At 36.2% G+C, this 19,205-nt stretch overlaps 1 protein-coding gene across 16 annotated transcripts in view; it reads left to right on the top strand.

Moving 5' to 3' along the window:
• The window catches only part of SLC4A10 (solute carrier family 4 member 10), a 169,170-nt gene that overhangs the window by 20,689 nt on the left and 129,276 nt on the right, over positions 1–19,205 (top strand). For 5 of the 16 annotated variants that reach the window (XR_013954003.1, XM_080601191.1, XM_080601208.1 and 2 more), the window contains exon 1: positions 15,064–15,084. The exons of 6 other annotated variants lie outside the window; for them this stretch is intronic. Coding sequence is in view for 1 of the 10 variants with exons in the window: in XM_080601205.1 (XP_080457331.1) it covers positions 10,216–10,255; positions 15,041–15,084 (84 nt within the window). In the remaining 9 variants the exon portion in view is untranslated. Of the gene's footprint in view, positions 1–9,783; positions 9,980–10,214; positions 10,256–15,040; positions 15,085–19,205 lie in introns of those variants that run through there. 5 more of the 16 variants (XM_080601204.1, XM_080601200.1, XM_080601205.1 and 2 more) reach the window with 4 other exon arrangements.

The raw sequence follows: 19,205 nt of genomic DNA, 5'->3' as shown, positions 1-19,205 counted from the left end.
TGAAGAAAAATTTGTGTGTTTCCTCACTAGTTAAGAGTTAGATTTTTTTTTTTTTTTTTTTTAAAGTATACTGGAAACACAGAAAAGTATGAAAGCTTTCTATTTGGAATCAAGCAGTATAATGATGTCTAAAACCAGCTTGAGGAAATTGCCAAAATTCCCATGCGGCAATCAGTAAAGTCTAACTGTGACTCTAGAGATACGATTTTTTTTTTTCAAGGCTGAATTTGGTAGAGTTGAAGACATCGTTCTCATTCTTGTTGAATTAATTCATCTGCTTATGTCATGAGACAAAGCCTATTACAACAGCTGTAAAACAGAAGTTAACCTTGAGCTTTCAGCCAACTCCAGAAATTATATGCTCTGCTAAACATAGGAGGTTGTTATTTTTTGTTTGATCTGCAATTAAGTGATGGTAACAATAAGATGAGAATTTGAGTGGCAAGATCAGCCACTCAGTTGCTCTGGAGATTTGTTCTTTACTCTGAGGTTCAAGGTTGACCTTACAGATATGCTGCTCCAAGAATTGCTGAATAACATGTGGAAAATGGTTGAATCACTGTTGCCCATATTAACAAAAAAATTCTCACCAATTCTGCCCAAGTTCAAGGTGAGGAAGTTTGGTATCATCTGTGGGGAATGCAGAACATCTTTTTGTGAGATCGCACTGCAGCATCTCATGCGTATTATTGCAAAACTGCAAAGACTGTAAATTTATCATCTGAAAATTCATATGGAGGAGGATACATTCTTCTGGTCTACTCTGTAGTATGAAGACTGTACCAAAAATGATAATCTCAAATTGCCTGTGGGAAAGTGTACTTCTCCTCCTCCCTTTCATTTCACGATAATGTAGTTAACCTATATCCCTTTTCAGGAAAAATTAGCGTGCTTTAAGAATTTCTTTTAATCATTTTTTGTGACCTATTTAGGGAAGTACCAAAATAAAACAAGAATGTCCTAGAACAGTGCATTATTGTGCTGACTGAAGGGATATTATATGATAGATATTTTAAATGAATTTATAGAATAAGAAAATGTTATTCCTCCCCCTGCAAAAATCTCTGACATACTACAATGTATAAGCTCTAAAGGTATCATCATCAATACAGATGTTTACGTTGTCTCTGCAGCTGTGCTGTGTTCTGAGACTTTTTCAGAATTCACTCCACTTCTGTGTAGAAAAGTTCATAACTCTAGATTATAACCCATATTACCCATCTCCTTCAGTTACTGGCATCATTTCCCTTCATTAGAAAAGATGATTAAAATACTCGAACGTAAGACTTCACTGACTATAAAATTACCTTTTAGAAAGCTTCCACATCGTTCTGTTTCTCCTCTTAATGATTGTTACAGTGAAATACATAACTATGTCCACTTGTTTTTATTGCAACATTATAATAGCTTTTGAAATTAAATGTGGCAATGAGCTGTAAAAGCACTCAAAGCAATGTATCATACTTGTCTGAGAATCTCTTCATGTGCAAATTCTAACAGTAAGTGAATTCCCTATCTTTTTTGAGAGAAGCATCTGGATGAATCCAGAATAAGTTAACGTGTTTTCAGAAATAATAAGTAGTGCAGCAGTCTTCATGCTTATGTTTCATAAAAAGGATTTTTTTTTTCCCCTGTAACCATTCAGCTTGCTTTCTCCATTAAAATCAAACTTACCTCATGTTTTTGGAATGACCTGCCACAGTCCCCATCTTGTAGAGGAATGGCTTCAGGAAAAACCCTACTGTGGAGGTTTTCCCCACACTGAAAACCCATGTAATGCACAGGACTTTGCTCAGAAGTGGTATTGGAAGAAAAGGTTAAGGAATTCTAATGTAACTTTTATAGAAGAAAAGAAACTTTTGAAGAAAAAAACAGTAAGCATAAAAATTAAATCTATGGGTGCGCATCCTGTCTGGACTGATAGACTTTGTAGTGAAAGCCTTTATTTTTTTTTTTTTTTTTTGTGTGTGTGTGTGGACTTTTAGTTACCTTAAAAGCTTATGACACCAGAGGAAATGCTGAGAAGATGAGTAAAGAAGTGTTTGAGATGAGAACAAGGCAGGACTTGCAATTGTCCTTAAACTGGAAATGTTCGGAAGTAGAGAGGATAGCTTAGCCGCCTGTTCTCAAAGGTTCTTTATTCTGTTTAAGATGCTTCTCTTTCAGAAGAGGAAGGTGTTTACAAAACTTCCTTGATGCCTGTGCTGCGAGGCTCTGATTGATGCAGGCTCTGAAGGTTTTGTGGCTTGCACTTTATATTCTTCACACGTTATATGCTGCAGTTGGTACAAATCTAGCAAACCATATCTTGCGTTATCAGTAAAGTTGTTTTTCTTACTAATTGGAGCAGTATATGTCACTAACTTGGAGGGACACAAGCAAGGTGGAATGGAGTCTGTAGAGAAGTAAGCTGCAAGGGGTGGAAAAAATGTTTTAGTGAAAAATCAAATGGTTAGAGAGTACTTAAGGGAAGAGGCAGCAGTTTCCCAGGCTGCCCTTTCCTAACTTCAAAAAAAATCCCAACCAACCTACCAAAAAAAAAATAACTAAACATATGCTTGGTTGCTACTATTGGGAGAAAGGTTGTCTATCCTGCATAAAGCTCAGACATCTTCCACAAGTGCACAGATTGGAGTACATAGCATGGTTGGTGAAACTGGTCTCTATACCTAGTCAAAATCCCATGGTTTACTTGAGATGTGCATGGTAACAGAATTGTAGCTCACAATCCCCAATACATTTCAGCTGAAAAATAAATAAATAAAAAAACAACAAAAAAACAAATCCAAAGCAACCCACCCCCTTTCTTTTTCCCCAGATTTATCCATAAATATGAAAGTTGTTAGTATATGTATGTCTGTGAAAAAACAAGCTGGATAGTACAGGTGGATGCTTCTTCAAAGATCTTTTCTAAAAATATGGAAATATAAAAGTGAAGGTGTCTGGTATAAGTTTTTTACTGAAATGGGTAAGATGGATGATATTTAAATATCATCTAAATCCACAATAAGTTTTTTTTTTGTTTGACTTTTGTTTATTCTTATGTCAGTCACACAGGCATGTACAATTCAGTCTTGTGTATGTTTGTGCCCATTCTGTGTCTCGGTTAATTTGAATACAGGTTTTGATGATGCATCAGTGGAGGATCTGAGAAAGTCTGGTGGGAAAGCAGTCTTGTGCTGAAACCATTTTTTTGATCTTAAAGTCTAGGAATTACTGGTCCAGAAGTGGTCTGGTATTTAGAGGAAGGTGTCACATAAAAATGCTGAGTAGTGCGTTGATGACAATATTAGAAAAAGATAATTTCTATAAAACCCGTTCTTGATGACTTTTAGGCTGTTGAGATTGATACCTGTGGCACTGACCAAAAGCTTTTCGTTATTTCATGTTTGTGTCTGTTCTTCCTTGTCTTGCATACAAACGATGGCTCTACAGAAAAAAAAAATCACTGCAAGGTAGGTAGCATCAGAGCCTTCTCTTCTAGTTCCTTAGTTGCATGCTCTGACATAAATGCACGGTGGGTTTAGCCTTGATAAAATCTGCTCTGTGCTTGTGATCACTCAAGAACAAACATAGTAGTTTATTACAGTGTGGGTAAGATGCTGTAAATAACTGATTTTTTTTGTTTATTTGTTTAGGCAAAAACTTGTGTGAACCTTTTGGAATGACAATCATGTTTTTGTTTTGTGGATTCAGGGTCTGTCATGAAGAGGTCCTGGTCTGTGACTGGCTGCTTCAGGCGCTATGACACTACAAATATTAATAGTAAACTTCCTTATTGGCTTGACTGCAAATGGGTTTCAGGCAATACAAAAATAATAAAATATACTTCTTTTCTCTAGATTGTTATTCTCCTGATTGCTCCCAGAACTTAGTGAGCTATTGCAGCATAACCATTATGACTGTCATCATATAAAACACTAGCTGTAAGAGTACAAAATAATAATTCTGAATTGTGAATTGAGAGAATTCAAAAATACCTTTTAGCTTGTGCTTTTATTTCTAAATTTAGTCTTTTAGTCTAGTAACATTTTTAATTTTCTTGATAGAACAAATAGAAAATCTTACGGATTAGAGGAAGTGCTGTTTTATGGTTATGAAATTAAAAAATTCTAGAGGATTATGATTAATCTAGTTTAAATACTGTAATCCAGATACTGTTATCCTGTTATCTGCTAAACTTAATCATTGAGTCTCAAATTTTTCATTTCATGATGATTGCAGAAATAACTGTTTATATAGTACTTCCATCATGAATATTCATTGAAAAGTAAGAATGTCATTAAAATAAATCTGGCAAGATCATCTTGAACAAAAAGAAAAGAATTGATAAATAGTCTGCAAGCTGTAATGCAGCATTGATAATGCTTTACAGTTATAGGTTTTACTAAATGATTTTATTATTAAAAGAGTGGGTTTATTTCTGCTGGTTACATTTTATGTAGAAAATAATATTGATTTATAATTATTTTGAGTGATTTCGGGATTCTGATTTTATTTTATCCACAATGTAACTGATTATGTTCCTGCTACCATTTAGTATTTTTCCAACAGGCTTTTCTTGTATGTTAAGAAATGGTGTGGTTTTGTGTTCATATATATAAAACCATGAAAATCTATTTCATTCCAGTGGAAATCTTTTTGAAAATATCTGTGTGGTGGCAAATATTCAATCAACTGTTTGCAGTGTCCAAGACTGTATAAGTTTTCTTTTGGTTTCCTTATCAATGCTCCATAATTTTGGTGACAAAATTGATAGGAGATGTATGTTAAAAATATTTTAGGCCTATGTGTAAGAAGTTTCTTCTATTTTGAGTTCAGTTGTCTGCAACAAAATTGATTTCGTATGTGTGTTTTTATGTCAGCATTACAATTAAGTGTTAGTGTCTGGCCTTTTTTTTTTTCCCTTAAATGTCTGGTGCTTTAGTACTGGTAATACTACGTTTGAATTATCTAAAACCAGGCTTTGCGTTGAGATAGCAGGTACTCAGCATTTTCTAATGACCAAATTTCTTCAAGGCGTGCAAAATTACACTGAGATTTATTGCAGTACTCTAAGCTTTAAAGCAGCTTTCACAAGTGCCTTTAAAAATGTTTGTAGAATTAAAATAAATAAATAAATAAATCTTATTAGGAGTGGGAAAATGAGTTGATCCAGAGTCAGTAGCAGAATTCCTTCTCAAAGTCTCAATTTTTAAGTGTTTCATTTTAGATATCGTGATTGGAAGGGATAGGAATACAAGTGTTAGAGAAATCTTTATCATTTGGAAGTGCTAAGGTTACAGATGGATTATGAACATGAGAAATCCAAAACATGCATGTTGAGAATAATGTAAAGAGCAAGAAATGGAGAAAAGAAAAAGAAGAAAATTCAGTATCGAGTCATTATTGCTAATTTCTGCTCCTGTCATAATCTTGCAATCTTGTAGCTTCAACACCAAGAAAACAGATTTCTAGATTTTTATTTAGAAGGTAAAAATATAATAGGCAAGATTTCATCTCTTATGGCAAAGATGTAAAACGTGAAAATATCAGGCGTGACAATCCCAAATCGTCCTATGTGTGCTTCTTTTAGTCTCGTCTCTTGAGCCAAAGTCCTGATTTTTAGGTGTTACTGCTGTCTCTTAGTAACCTTTTCTGTAACAAATTTAATCTCTCCCTGGGATGTTTTTCTCTCTGCTGTCCATGATATTCATTGTCCAGATTGTGCCACTTTTTGATGCCCTACTCAGGCATTTCTTCCTGCTGTTCTGTTGCTTGTTCTTCACACACTGTATGCCTGCGTTCAAAGAGGAGGTGAGTTTAGTGGCTGCTGATGTGGACGTGATATGAGAGGGCTTGCCAGAGCGCCTTCTCTGTATTTATTTTTTCTTGAAAAAAGAAAAAAGTGGAATACTAAATGCTATCTAGCCAGTCCACAGCTTTCTTATGGTAGTGCCAGTCACCATCTGAGAGTGGTCTCAGATGATGTCATTGAGAACAGCACCGAGTGCTGGCAACCTGAGGCCTGAACTTTCAATTTCAGGAGTGTATGTTCTGAAACATACTTTGAAGTCGTGTCATTCAGTGTTTCTTGCTAGTGGGGACATAGTTTGTGTTCAAATTGAAGCTCTGTAACTTTGGAGTTGTTCTGGAAATGAGGTCATTCAGGAGGCAGGATATGAAAAGTAAAGAAAAGTGAATACCAAAAAAATCCTATTTCATTATAGCAGAAATAGGGATGTTCAATTAAAATTATCAATCAGTAAGACAAAAACAAAAGAGAGAGAAGCACTTTCTCGCAATGCGTAGAGTTGCAGTGTAAAACTTGGAGTGATGTAGGATATTATGGAGGCCATAAGTATAAATAGGTTAAAAAGGAATTAGGTAATTAAGCGCAATGATCCTAGTTCAACTGATGCAATCATCAGCTTAGGAAAACTTTAAACTGCTGATTACCAGAAAGTGGGACTGAACACCAGAAGAAAGACCATTTACTAGTTCCTTTTTTTTTTTTTTTTTTTTAACTTATATTAGTAGGAACCAAGTAGTGGGGCAGCCTGAAAAAACACTTGTGATTTCAGAGATTTCTGCAGTTCTGCTTTTGATTTTGTTCCTGGGGTCCATAAAATAGCTTTTGTCACTGTCAGCTTGGCAGTGATGGGTTATGTCTTAAATGTTTTTGATGATTTTGTGGAAAGAGAACTAATTGTTTGCCCTTACCAATGGCAGTCCACCTGGTCCTCTGTAGGTGAGCTCATTTAAAATAGCAGCTGGTCCAAAATGAGTTGGATCATTGTACTGTCATTTACTCATGCGCTGTCTTTACTTCCTTGTGCCAAAGGGTTCATTTTCTTTCTGGTCAGTTGCAGTTCTTTTTGTTGTTGTTGTTGTTGGAATGGATATTTCAGGAGAAACATATTCCTGATCAAGGGATTCCAAACATAAGAAAATGTAGCACTAGTCAAATGTTTGCTGTTTCAGCAGTGGGCAACATCAACCTGGGGAGGTCTATCAGAGTGTGCTCCTGTTGAATTCAGTAGCAAAGGAAGGGTAACTTCCTGCTCTGTCCACACGTTCTCATTTCTTTGTAAGCAAATGAGCTCTGTAAATGCAAACGTCTTCACAGGCTTGTGAACTGCTGTCCTCCTTTCCAAAGCACCTTTCTTTGCCGAATCTTTAGAGTTTTGTTAATGTCATTGTTCTGGCTGTCATCACAGATCTGAGTTTTTAATCCAGATTGCTTTCAAATAGTTTCAGCAATCACTGTAAGTGTGTTGCCAAGCAATTTATAAGATGCAGCTTGGCAGGACATGCAAAGCACTTGGTTTTTACAATGGGCGAGTAGCTGTGTATTCTTTTACAGATTCAGTTATGAACTTCTAAGGAGGGCAGAAGGCTGCCACTGAGCCTGGGAGAGCCAGTGTAGGAGCTGATGATGGATGCCCAGTGCTTTCACTTTAATTGTATTAATTATAGACTGTTACACTTTGTTGATTCATTGGGTTACTAGCTACATGTAATCCGACTGATGGGCCCTAGATGGCATCTAGTCTGTCCCTTTGCTGCTGCTCTGCACGCTCTCTTTGCATCTTTATTGCGTGCTTTGGCAAGCAAAGAGAGCTCATTACCTGAATGGTGACAACATGTGCCTGTTGTAATGTGAAAACAATATTGCAACATTTCCGGGAGTTAGAAAATTCATTGTTTTGAAAGTTTTGATGCTTCAGTCTTTGGATACCGAAATCATGATTTTTTTTTTTTGTGTCTCCATTTACTCTGCAATTTCACATAAGAGAATCCAGGTCTCTAGAATCAAGCAGTGTAGGTATGCAGTATGCACACTCCTAGTAAGTGTTTGTCAGAGGCAGGAAAACTTAGTATGATGGAAAATAAGCAATATATTTTTTTCCCAAATTTATTTGAGAGTACCACTGTCTGCAAAATTGATGGTTGTTGTTTCACATACACTTTTAGATGGATCAGGAGAGACATGAAAACAGGTTTTCAACTTACACCACTGCAAATATTTAAAAGGAACGTCTATAATGGTGTGCAGAGGTGCTACGATAAAAAGTTGAATGCAAATACCTGTAGTATAAAGATGCTTGTGAAACATCTTCCTTGTAGGACTAGGTAAGACTAAATCCTACGTTGAAACATCAGTAAGAAAGAAACCTAAGAAAATATTCTCTGTATCAGGATTGAGGAACTAGTTTTTCAGTTTTGGATTGTGTTATGCTGAGAAACCAAGCCTGAGTTCTATTTTAAAGGTTAATGCTCAGGTTTAGATATTTGGGCTTAAGTATATCACAGAAATCTTTAAGAATGTTTCAAACTCAGTCTCTAGGTTTGGTTCTAATCTAGAATAAAGAAATGTTCAGACTGTAGAAGTTTTTCATACACAGTTTTTGTTTATCTGTATAGTAAGCCTTGTCCAAATTTTACTTGGGAAGGTACAATGCATTGTAACTTGATTGAAACCAGTGGAGTTGCCCAAGATTATTATTAAAAGCTGAAAATGGGATCATATCCCCCCGGCACAGGTATTTCTATAATAATTTTACAGCTTACACAAATGTGTAATAGCATCCTGTTCTAATATGCTAACATCTTCATTGTTTCCATTTTGTTTTTTGTTTTCCTCTTCTTTGGTTCTCTCTTTGTCCGTTATGATACACCATCAGGAGTAGGTTATCACTTGGTGTGATTGTGCATATAGTCCTATACAATATTGGCTTTCTAACCCTGACAGCTGACAGCTACAACAGCAGCAGTCTGAAATTAACTTACAAACTCAGGATCCTAATCACTGGGTTTTGTGCTGCTTCAGCTGTCTGTACTTTCAGCCAGCTAAACCAGGACTGTATTACTTGCAGATGTAGAAGTGTGATAGAGCTGATTGATGGGTCAATTCAGGATTCATTCAAAGTTGAGAATCCAGCTGGGAGTTGAAAAAGCAAGAAAGCGTTTCATCCAAATATATACATGGAATATATTGGAGAAGATGAGAATTACTAAGTCTGGAAATTTAAAGGATTTGTACACATTTTCAAAGACATTTAGATGTCAAAAATTCATGGAAGTTCCTACTGAGATTAGGTTTAGCATAGTAGTTTCACTGAATTAAATTCCCAGGCACTTTATCTGAATTTAAAAAATCTAACGAATGTAATAATTTTCTGACAAAATAATGGAAAATTAATACTGAAAAAATGTTAATAAATATACTGTCGCCTAAGGAGTTATATAAGCAAGCATCGAATCCTCTTGGCTATTAACAACTGACTAGATATATTTTATCGTAGTTTACATAGAATCGTAGAGTATCCCAAGTTGGAAGGGATCCACAAGGAGTCCAGCTCCTGGCCCCACACAGGACCACTGCACAATTCAGACCCTATGTCTGAGAGTGTTGTCCAAATGCTTCTTGAACTCTTGACAGGCTTGGTGCCTTGACCGCTGCCCTGGGGAGCCTGTCCCAGTGCCCGACCACCCTCTGGGTGCAGAACCTTTCCCTAACACCCAGCCTGACCCTCCCCTGTCCCAGCCCCATGCCGTTCCCTCGGGTCCTGTCGCTGTCCCCAGAGAGCAGAGCTCAGCGCCTGCCCCTCCGCTCCCCTCGTGAGGGAGCTGCAGGCCGCCATGAGGCCTCCCCTCAGCCTGCTCTGCTCTGGGCTGAACAAACCAAGGGACCTCAGCTGCTCCTCATATGTCTTGCCTTCTAGACCGTTTGCCATCATTGTTTCCATCCTTTGGATGCTGTCTTATAGTTTTATGTCCTTCCTATATTCTTGCACCCAGAACCGCATGCAGTACTGGAGGTGAGGCCGCACCGGAGCAGAGCGGGACAGTCCCTTCCCCTGACCACTAGCAGTGCTGGGCCTGACGCCCTTTTGGCTGCCAGGGCACACCGCTGACTCACATTCAACTTGCCGTCGACCACAACCCCCACATCCCTGTCTGTGGGGCTGTTCTCCAGCCTTCCATCCCCTGGTCTGTACGTATGGCCGGTGTTGTCCTGTCCCAGGTGCAGCGTCTGGCATTTGCTCTTGTTAAACTCAGTATGCTTCCAGTGTTACACTAAGCAATGAGAATAGATCTCTGTTTAGGAAAATACCTAACGATCTAACTGCAAAACAATATTAAAATAAACTACTAAACTAGAATTTCCTACAAGCTCATTTAAATAATGTTCGTATTTGTTTTGTCTTAACTTGATCTGCTTTGCCTAGGATGCAGTACAAAAGGGCAGAACCTGGAGAGGGCTACAGAGGTAAGGTGCCTGTGGCAAAGTCTGCAGTGCATTTAGTTAGTCAAATGATTAAAGATGCTTGCTTCTCTAGGTACATTTTAGCTTTTGTCCCCTTCAGCAATAATGAGTCTGTTCTCAAACTGCATTTTCTTTGTGATCGCTCTAATGGGATACTTTCTGCTGACTGGTTTTCATTAAAAAACAAACAAACAAACAAAAACTGCTTTCTCATTTGTTTCTTTGTATATGAAGATGTGTAAGTTGGAGGTAGCAAAGATGGGCGTAGACTAAAATACAAGTGCACTCTGGAGTGTCCACTTCTCGTGTGAGAATGTCTTCTGGTTCACTATATCCAGAATGGATCAATCTGAGAGACTTAAAATTTTAGTCAATTAGCATCTGTATTTCATAGTTCTTATTCTTTATGAGGAGTAGGGAAATTTCAGTTCATACCACTGAAATAATCGTAGAGTTGCTGCTACAATTTGTTCTGATGTTTCTAAAATTTTTGGGACTTCTAATCTAAATAAGAAAAATGTAGCATGACTGTTTTTTACCTTAGAGTACTCTTTTAAAGCATGAGTGATCTAGTGGCAGTTTCTCTTCAACAGCTGTGAGAGCACTTGAACAGGTGTCTTCCACTTCCAAGGTGAATAATTTCACCCCAGTGAATCACAGCTGGACTTTGCTGGTGGACCTGCATGGCACCATGCAGAAGATAGAATTGCTGGTGCATTGCCGAGGTTTCTTGGTGTTATATAATGCATTGGAAAGGTTGCATAATGGATTACATGAGAGTTGGAGGTTTTTTTTTTTTGTTAATTTGTCTAATTAATTCTAATTAATTGTCATGGAACTTCATCCAGTTACTACAGTAATTGACACTTGACTGAAATTTTAGTTTTACAGCATAATATTTGAGTGCTTTCTGTACATACCTTCCTGTAAGTTTTTTTTTTTTCTTAATTTAATTTTGCAGTATGTTTCTTGTTGGCAGGGTTTTATTACATACGGAGGTATAGTGTTATGACCATCATTTTTAGAGAAGAAAGGCTTTAGTTAAACAAGACCCCACTGCAGAATTTCTTAAAAAATCAGGATTTAGCTGATTTATTGTGGAAGTTCATCCAAACACCAGGTTCTCTCCAGAAAAAAATGTTTTTCCACCCCTGTCTCAAATACTTAGTGACCTGCATTAGGAGAGCATGGTGAAGCCTTTACACTGTTCATAGAGTGCCATTCAGTATTTCATGTAAATATGCTCTATTTCTTTAGAATCAGGATCTCTAGTTAAGAGTTGGACATTGATTGCAAATATGTTGAAGAAATTGGTCATGGGCCTGGGATGTTCAGGATGGACTAAATGAGGATTATAAGAGATAGATAGCAAAAAAGGAGGATAGCACCCCTGCATCATTGGTTGCATGTACTGTAACCTATGTAGGTGGATAAGTAGGCTTAGTATTAGGTTTAATAAGTTGACTTTAGTCAAATTTTGAAATGGAATGACGGAATAGAAATTTTGAATTGGAAACGTTTCCAATTTATTAGTATCTGTTTTTTAAATGCCTATCTTGCTCATAATTGGATTTTTTTAGGTGATTGTGATTTTTTTCTGTTCATAATTTGACACCAGTTAATTGATTAGAGTTTCAAAATAGGCATGAAACGTTGGCTTCGTTATTCTTTGCATTGGGAAAAATATGGTCATTTTCATAGTATAAATACCAAAGCTTTAAAAGAAAAAAGATTCTACATGCCGAAGGATTATGTTCATTTAAGGAGACAGAGTTTTCTCTAACTAGTTATGATTGGAAAATAAATTTAATAGTCTTTCTCCCTCTGGAAAAGACTTGTTAAGGCTGAACGATATACAATTTCTGAAAATAGGGCAACTGTTATTAGAACAAAATGACAAAAATGTAGTGAAAGACATTTATCATCTGAATAATGTATTTTTGCTTGGAGGCTTACTTATATTTAGGCTCAGTGTTATAAATATCACAGTTGTAATTTTTTGTTGGAAGAATCACAACAGTAATTGTTCTGATACATTAGTAGCAGATATTCTGGCATATTCCCCAGCACTCCGTTATAAAATTTAGAGGATGAACTATGAAGATGGAGATTTTTAAGTGATTTTCATGCTTATTAATTTTTAATGACATTTGAGAATGTTCTGTATATTTAACTTTATCCCCTTATTTTTGCAATTTATTTACGACCATTCAAAAATACTACTCACTCTAATTTTCTTGCTGAATTATTAGTGCCTTATGTAAATCCTTGCAGTACCTTTTTTGATTTCCATTTTCTAACCTTGCTGATAAGAAAACAAGATTGACTTTTTAAACTATGTCACACATCAAGGAAGTTTTTTTTCTCTCCTTATGTGGTTATATCCTACTGACGAATGAACAGAAAATGTATGCTTGATTATTATTTAATTGAGTCTCTTTATCTGATTTCTTTAGGTCAGATGTATTCTTATCCTTTTAAATTAAAAGCTAATTTATTTGTGAGCCATTATCAGGCAAATGAGTAAGATTAGTGAGGATATTTATTTCCTGACAACGCAGATGATTTCTTTATTGTTTCTAGTAATTGACGAGGAAACAGTCAGCTGTTACTTTGTGTTTTGTCTAGCACTTCTATGTGTCTGGAAAGTTGGGTTTTCAGTTTCATTTACTATGTTGAGTTTCACAGTCTTACATAATCTAATTGTTTGAAAGTTCTTGCTGAAGTTTAATCTGAATTTTACAGTGGAAAATTATTGATGTTGTTTTGAATTATGTTTGCTTAAACCATTCTAAATAATTCTCTAAATAATTCTTCTCAACCCTCAAACAAATACAAACTGTACTTTATCATCATCTATCCTTAAACCATTTAAGCTTTATGTTTGCCATCTTTTCCTCTTTTAAATGAACATATTTGTTGAATGCTTAACAGTTTCATGAAATTAAGATGGTTGCAGTGAATTTGAACACACCTTCTTTACCTGCTCAAGCTCTTTGAGCCAAATTCAAAAAGTAAATTTAAAGAAATTTGAGTTCTGGCCTACAGGCTAAATTATACAAAATTATAAAATTCTTTTAGGAAACTTAAAAGCAGTTAGTTGTCAAAACACAGTCGTTGGTAAAACATGATCAGAAATCTGTGAATGATCTGTCCTTTTGCTAAAAGATTATTTGCCATGTTTTTAATTTAAAGAGTATTGTAATGCTTGTCATCTTAGTACCTGAGGTCCTTGCAAGGATGAGGTTACATTGTTGTCTCACAAAAACAGAGCCATCATTGTTTATTCATCTACTTGGCTTATTCCAGAAATTATGCTATAATGATGGCGAGAGACTCCTTATTGGGAACTCCTGGGTTCTGTTGCTAAAGTCATTAAAAAAAAAATCTCTTGCAGTTATTTTGCACAGTTTAGTAGGCCCCCCATCTCTTCCTTGTGGTTCAAGAAATTTTTGTTTTCAGACGTCTATGATATTGTGTTTGTTAAATGGTTAACTAATTGATACAAATGTTTTCATTTGTAAACTTTGTTTACAAATCTAAAATATTTTTTAAAGTATCCTGCATACTGGCAGGCTTCCTCCTGTTTTCAGGAAGAAACAATAATTTATAAAGAAAGGGACTTCCTTGTGTTTGTAATTATTAATTTGTAATCATTAACAGATGAAACCTTTTGGGTTTGTGTATTTTAATCTTTTGCCAAGTGGTTATTTCAAATTTTGTTTAAATAATATACACATACTGTCATTGCCCTGTTTCTCCCTCCACTAACTTCATCAATAATTGTATATCCTTAATCTTGTAAAACAGTCACCCATTGCATTTTAGTTATATTTCAGTGCAAATACAGCAGGGAAATACATCACATAGAATTGGATCAAGTTCTGCTTTTTTTGTACTCACAGGGTTTCATTTAGATCAGCATCCTTCTTTGAAAATAATTATAGGCATAATTAGACTCATTTGTAATAAATCCTTTGCAGGTAACTATATTCAGGAGTAAACTGAACTGCATGGAGAAAGAATCAGAAAGGATTCATGTGCTGAGGGGAATACTCATCCAGTAGAGATACATGAATTCTTGACAGAGCAGTTAATTGCATTTGATGCTGTTTATATGTTACAGAAACATGTTATAGGAAATGTTGCAAGGTTCTCCTGGCAAAAAGCTCTGCAGTTCCAAATCTATGAATTCTTCTGAAGGACAACCCGTAAACAAAATTAACTGCTTCTTTAGACACCTCTGTTAATTCTTAGTATAAGAAACTTTATACAACAGTGGTGAATGTTGTGAATTTGTGTGTAACTCATGTTAATATGGTCTGCCCTTTGTACTTAGTGTGCTGTCCTCTCTAATTAGGTGTTAGTCCTGGGCAGTGGTGTGCTGTGTTCTTGAAGGAAGTTTACTTGAGACTAAATTTTCTCAGAAAGGTCATAACTAGGGAGAGGTGAAAGACCTTGCAACTGAGTGCTCAGAAATTGGTGCTAATAAGCTTACACTTAAGCAGTGAGCATTAGGGATAATAATCTTGTGGTCTGTTGTGAGGTTGAGTCCATTCCAGTAGTTCTCTTCAGGCCCTTCCTGAGGGGTGCCGCCATTTTGTGGAAAGCGGTGGTAGAGCAAAATCTGCAGATGTGACCGCATTGTTTTCAGCTGTGTGTGCTTGGGCTAAGGGGGAGGGGAAGGGGTCGGGGAGGGAAGCAGTCCCATATTGAAGTGTACCAGACAGGGTGGAAGGTGTTACAGTGTTGCTAGAAAATGAAGCAGTGGCCCTCTCTGTATTTTAGGTGGTGCTGGATGTGCAGACTGTTTTACAGAGAACTGCGGAAAGGTGAGTGGGCAGCTGGGAGGCAAGAGCAGCGCCTGAGTCCAGGCCTTGGCCAGGTTTAGGATCTGGTCAGATACTGAATTTCTTTGCCCTGTTGAATCCAAGATATGTAGCAGCAGAATTTTAGCCACAAATGGAAATTTAATATAAAACAAAAAAGGCCTGTAGGCTTAGGTGGCTGTTGATTTGTCTGGATCCGAAATGTATGTTGCTGAGCTTCACAAAGAAATTAAGTAGTTTACTTTTGTCCTGAGTAGTTTATGAAAGCCAGCATCTCACTCCTTTGTTACTCTAATTGTTCCAGTTGTCTCCTGATGCAGTACGGACCTTAATGTTATTGGGAGGACTAACAGGATTTTTATTTTTTTTTCCTAATAACAGTACATCAAAATGCTTTCTAAGTTTGGTCATTTCCTTTCAAATCATGCAGGGGGATAAAATATGGAAGGAAAAAAACATTGCTTTAATGTAAGCCCACAGTAAGTTTTAATTGCATATAGAGCATTCTGTGGGCTTTATTCCCAGTGCCAGACGTATGTATATTTCCTGTCAATGTTTACTCCATATCTTTAGCAGTATAATAATAATTTCTTGCTTCTCAATTGTTTTGCTAACCAGAGTATATGATATGAAAACCTTAATCTCATTTTTCATAAAGTAAATCAAAAAAAAAAAAGGAAAAAAGTATTTTCATAGTACAGGGAGAACAGGTAACTTGTGCAAGTAAAATCATATTTTTTGTAACTTTATTGGCATCATTAACAATAAAGTATTGCTTTCTAGAATCTGAAAATGTAAAATTCTCAGTGACAGCACAGTGTTTATGGGTTTTGAAACGATACTTTCTTTGTTAGAGTGCCAGTTCCTTTGGTATGTGTTTCCTCTGTCACCTGAGGCTATTTTTCCAACACGTAACACACATGATTTTTTTCTGCTTTCTGAATAATCAGCTTTTCCCTTTTGCTCATTAAGCATAAAAATACGGCCAAGGTATTAACACAATGCAAGGTATTAGCAGTGACCAGTCTCTACCAAATAGTAAGTTCTTTTTGTCTGTTACCTAATTAACATACTTTAATTAGTTCACTACATTTAATGAACATGTTATGTAAAACTCAACACTTTCTACCTTTAGGATAATCGTGACATTCAATCTAATGTGTCAGACTGGACTGTATGAATAATTAGTACAGTTTATATTTATTAATTTAGTATATGGAATAGCTGACAGACTGCATAGAGAGGTGGTGCTCAATATGGGGGGTAACGCAGAAACCTTCTGGTAAAGGAGCAGGGGGAGCTGCCCTGGGAAGTCTTTGGATGGGGGCAAAATAAGGGATGAACCAAACAGAAATCAGGACCCTGCTGATGCCAGGTGTCACTGAGCTCCTCTAGGGTTCCACACTGGGAAGGAGCAAGAGAAGTCCTGAGGCTCTGTCTCTTGCTTTTTGTGCCCGTTGCCTGCCTTCATTGCTTCTGTGGTAGCACTGATTCAAATCAAAATTGCTTAATAAGAATTCATATAAAATGCAGTACATGTATTTCTTAAACAAGCACCAAAAACCTGCACTTGTGCTATTAAAATCAGAAAGATAACTACTGCATACTGTTTTTTTCAAGCTGCTTGAAAAATGATTTTTAAAAAGAACCTGCTGTTTTAATACTGCTTTTGATAGCTGCTTGGACTTTTATAGGCATCGTGTTGTAAATGAAATTATGTACAAGACAAATGGCAAAACAAGGAAAAAAAAAAGATTTTGCTGAGAAGAAATAGACCCTTCTCTTGTCTGGCCAGCGTATTTTCTGGTTTGCGTGACCAGAATGGCCCATTATGCTTGATTGCGTGTAAGAATTTTTGGCTTGCTGAACATCTGAGAGGTTGGTGGTCAGCCTTTGACATTGTCTTGTATTCCATCTGGGTAGCGTGCTTGGTGCTCAAAAATGTTTTGTATGGTTAACATGAGCATGTCTCTAAAAAGCTCCAAATTGTCTAGAACTTCTTTTTAGAAGATCAGAAGGCTTTATTTACCTCATCAGTAACAAAAATGACAGGCTGTATAAGTTTCCATGTGGGCACAGTGCCATCTAGGTATAAAGACCAGTGGCTGTAAGGCTTTGCAAAAAAGTCATACGGATGACCTGGAAAATAGGCTTAGACTTAGGAATGTCAAGTTGGTAGAAGTACATGACAGCATGAGCAAGGAAGAGCAAAGCATTTTACTTGAAATAGGTTATGATGGTGCTAGAAATGAGAGGTTTAGATTTTTACTTACAGTGTAGTCTTAGGCACTGTATCCTTGGGAGAGGTAATCAGGTAAGTATATGGAGCGTCTGTTTGAATAGAGAACTCATTTCTTTGGGTCAGACTAACTCTTTTTCTCCTGATGGTGAAAAATGATTTTTTGTTTTCAAGGTGAGAAAGAGGCAACAAGCCTCAGATTTATACTGCCTTAAATTCAGGCCATATTTTTGTTTCACTAGCCACCTTTCTTTCTTGTTTGCCAAGTGGCTTGTGATGAGTTAGAACAGACTATATATAAAATCGGTGGTCTAATGACTGCTGGAGGCTAAGTGAAGTTAAGAAAGTAATTTAAAAAAAAAAAACAAAAAAATGAGATTTTTTCTTTTTCTGATACGGTCTGAACTGTTTCTTTTGGCTCAGTGTAAAGCACTGTCTTTTACATTAGCATGAATTATTTCTATTGCATTTATTCTATTTTTCTTGCTAACATTGAGTGAACTGTTGTTGCTAATTATTTGAATGAGTTATTGATAGAGATTCATCCTATAGCTGTGATATTTAAAATGCTGTTATAAATAAGTTAGCTTTTTTATGAATTACGTGAGTAAAAACTGTAATAATGAGGAAGAATTTATGAAATAATAGATAAGAGTTCCCTTATCACCTTGCTACCAAGTGTGTGCTGGCTGCCATATATTTGTTCTTGATATAAGTTTATTTTCTTTGTAGGGTAGGGAGGAGGCTGCAATTGAAACTGACATTTTTCCTGGCCAGCCAGAGAATATGAAAGTACCATAGTTGGAATGTTCAAAAATTTTACTAGTAGTATGTGTCAGGTACCATATTTGAATGATTCTTTTCATGATTCTTTTACATACTGTTCCCCTATGAGTTTGCACACAACACTGAGCGTGTTAAAATGTACAACTTATCCTCAGAAACAAAACCTAGGTTGATGATTCAAAGAATCATTATGTACTCATACTGTACAGGGATTTGCGGGTAATCAGATGAAGTTATGCAGGTGTTCTTGGATTATATCTGGGATAGCATCTCTTGTGTCATATATTATCTTGGAAAGTTGTCAAGAACTTCTTGAAGAATAGATTTGGGAGGAACTAAGAAAAATACTGTTTCTTACATGTACTTAATGAATTTAGAGTACCACTTATTTAAAGCTAACTCAAAACTTCATTTTTTTTCATATATTCTGCCTCACTTCTGAAAACCTTAACTTTTAGCAATTTATCTGAAAACTCTTCAAATAATGAATGTATTAACATTTCATTACTTTTTTTTTATGTAATAAGAGTAGAACTTAGTCAAAATGTAGAGGTCATCTGTTGGAATTTAATTTGGAAGCTTGGAAAAACAAGCTCGATAATTTTAACGTTTAATGCTTCTATCACTAGTGTCTCCTCAAGATTTTATTAACTACAAAATTGCAAACAGTAGGCAAGTTTCCTAGAAGATTTTTTATGCTAAGCTGCATTTAAACACTTCTTTCCTTAAGCCTATCCAAGAACCAGAATAATTTAGAGACGTATCTGGTTTGACAGTGTGATAGTGATGTAGTTACATATTTGAGTAAGGTATTTTAATTACCTGCTATTTGAGGGGTGATATGGCTGAACAAGTTATGAAGTGTGATATTGACTACAATTTTTAGTGCATTGATAACAAAAGATGGCTTTGTGCAGGAGATTAAGAGCATTTTATTCAGCTGAGTTTTGAATGTCCCAGATAGTAAAGCTATCACCACTTCTCGTGCCAGACTGTTCTGCAGGGAATACAGTTCAAAGTCAGCTTCTAATCATCTAACTCTGTGAATTTCACAGTATTAAATGTCAATATTTGTTTTAGTAAAGACAGAGGAAATAGC

This window comes from Anser brachyrhynchus (genome assembly GCF_964034855.1).
Source record: "Anser brachyrhynchus genome assembly, chromosome: 7".
NCBI lineage: Eukaryota > Metazoa > Chordata > Aves > Anseriformes > Anatidae > Anser > Anser brachyrhynchus.
Note: the sequence above shows the minus strand (reverse complement) of the source record. Positions and strands in the feature narration are given on the sequence as shown.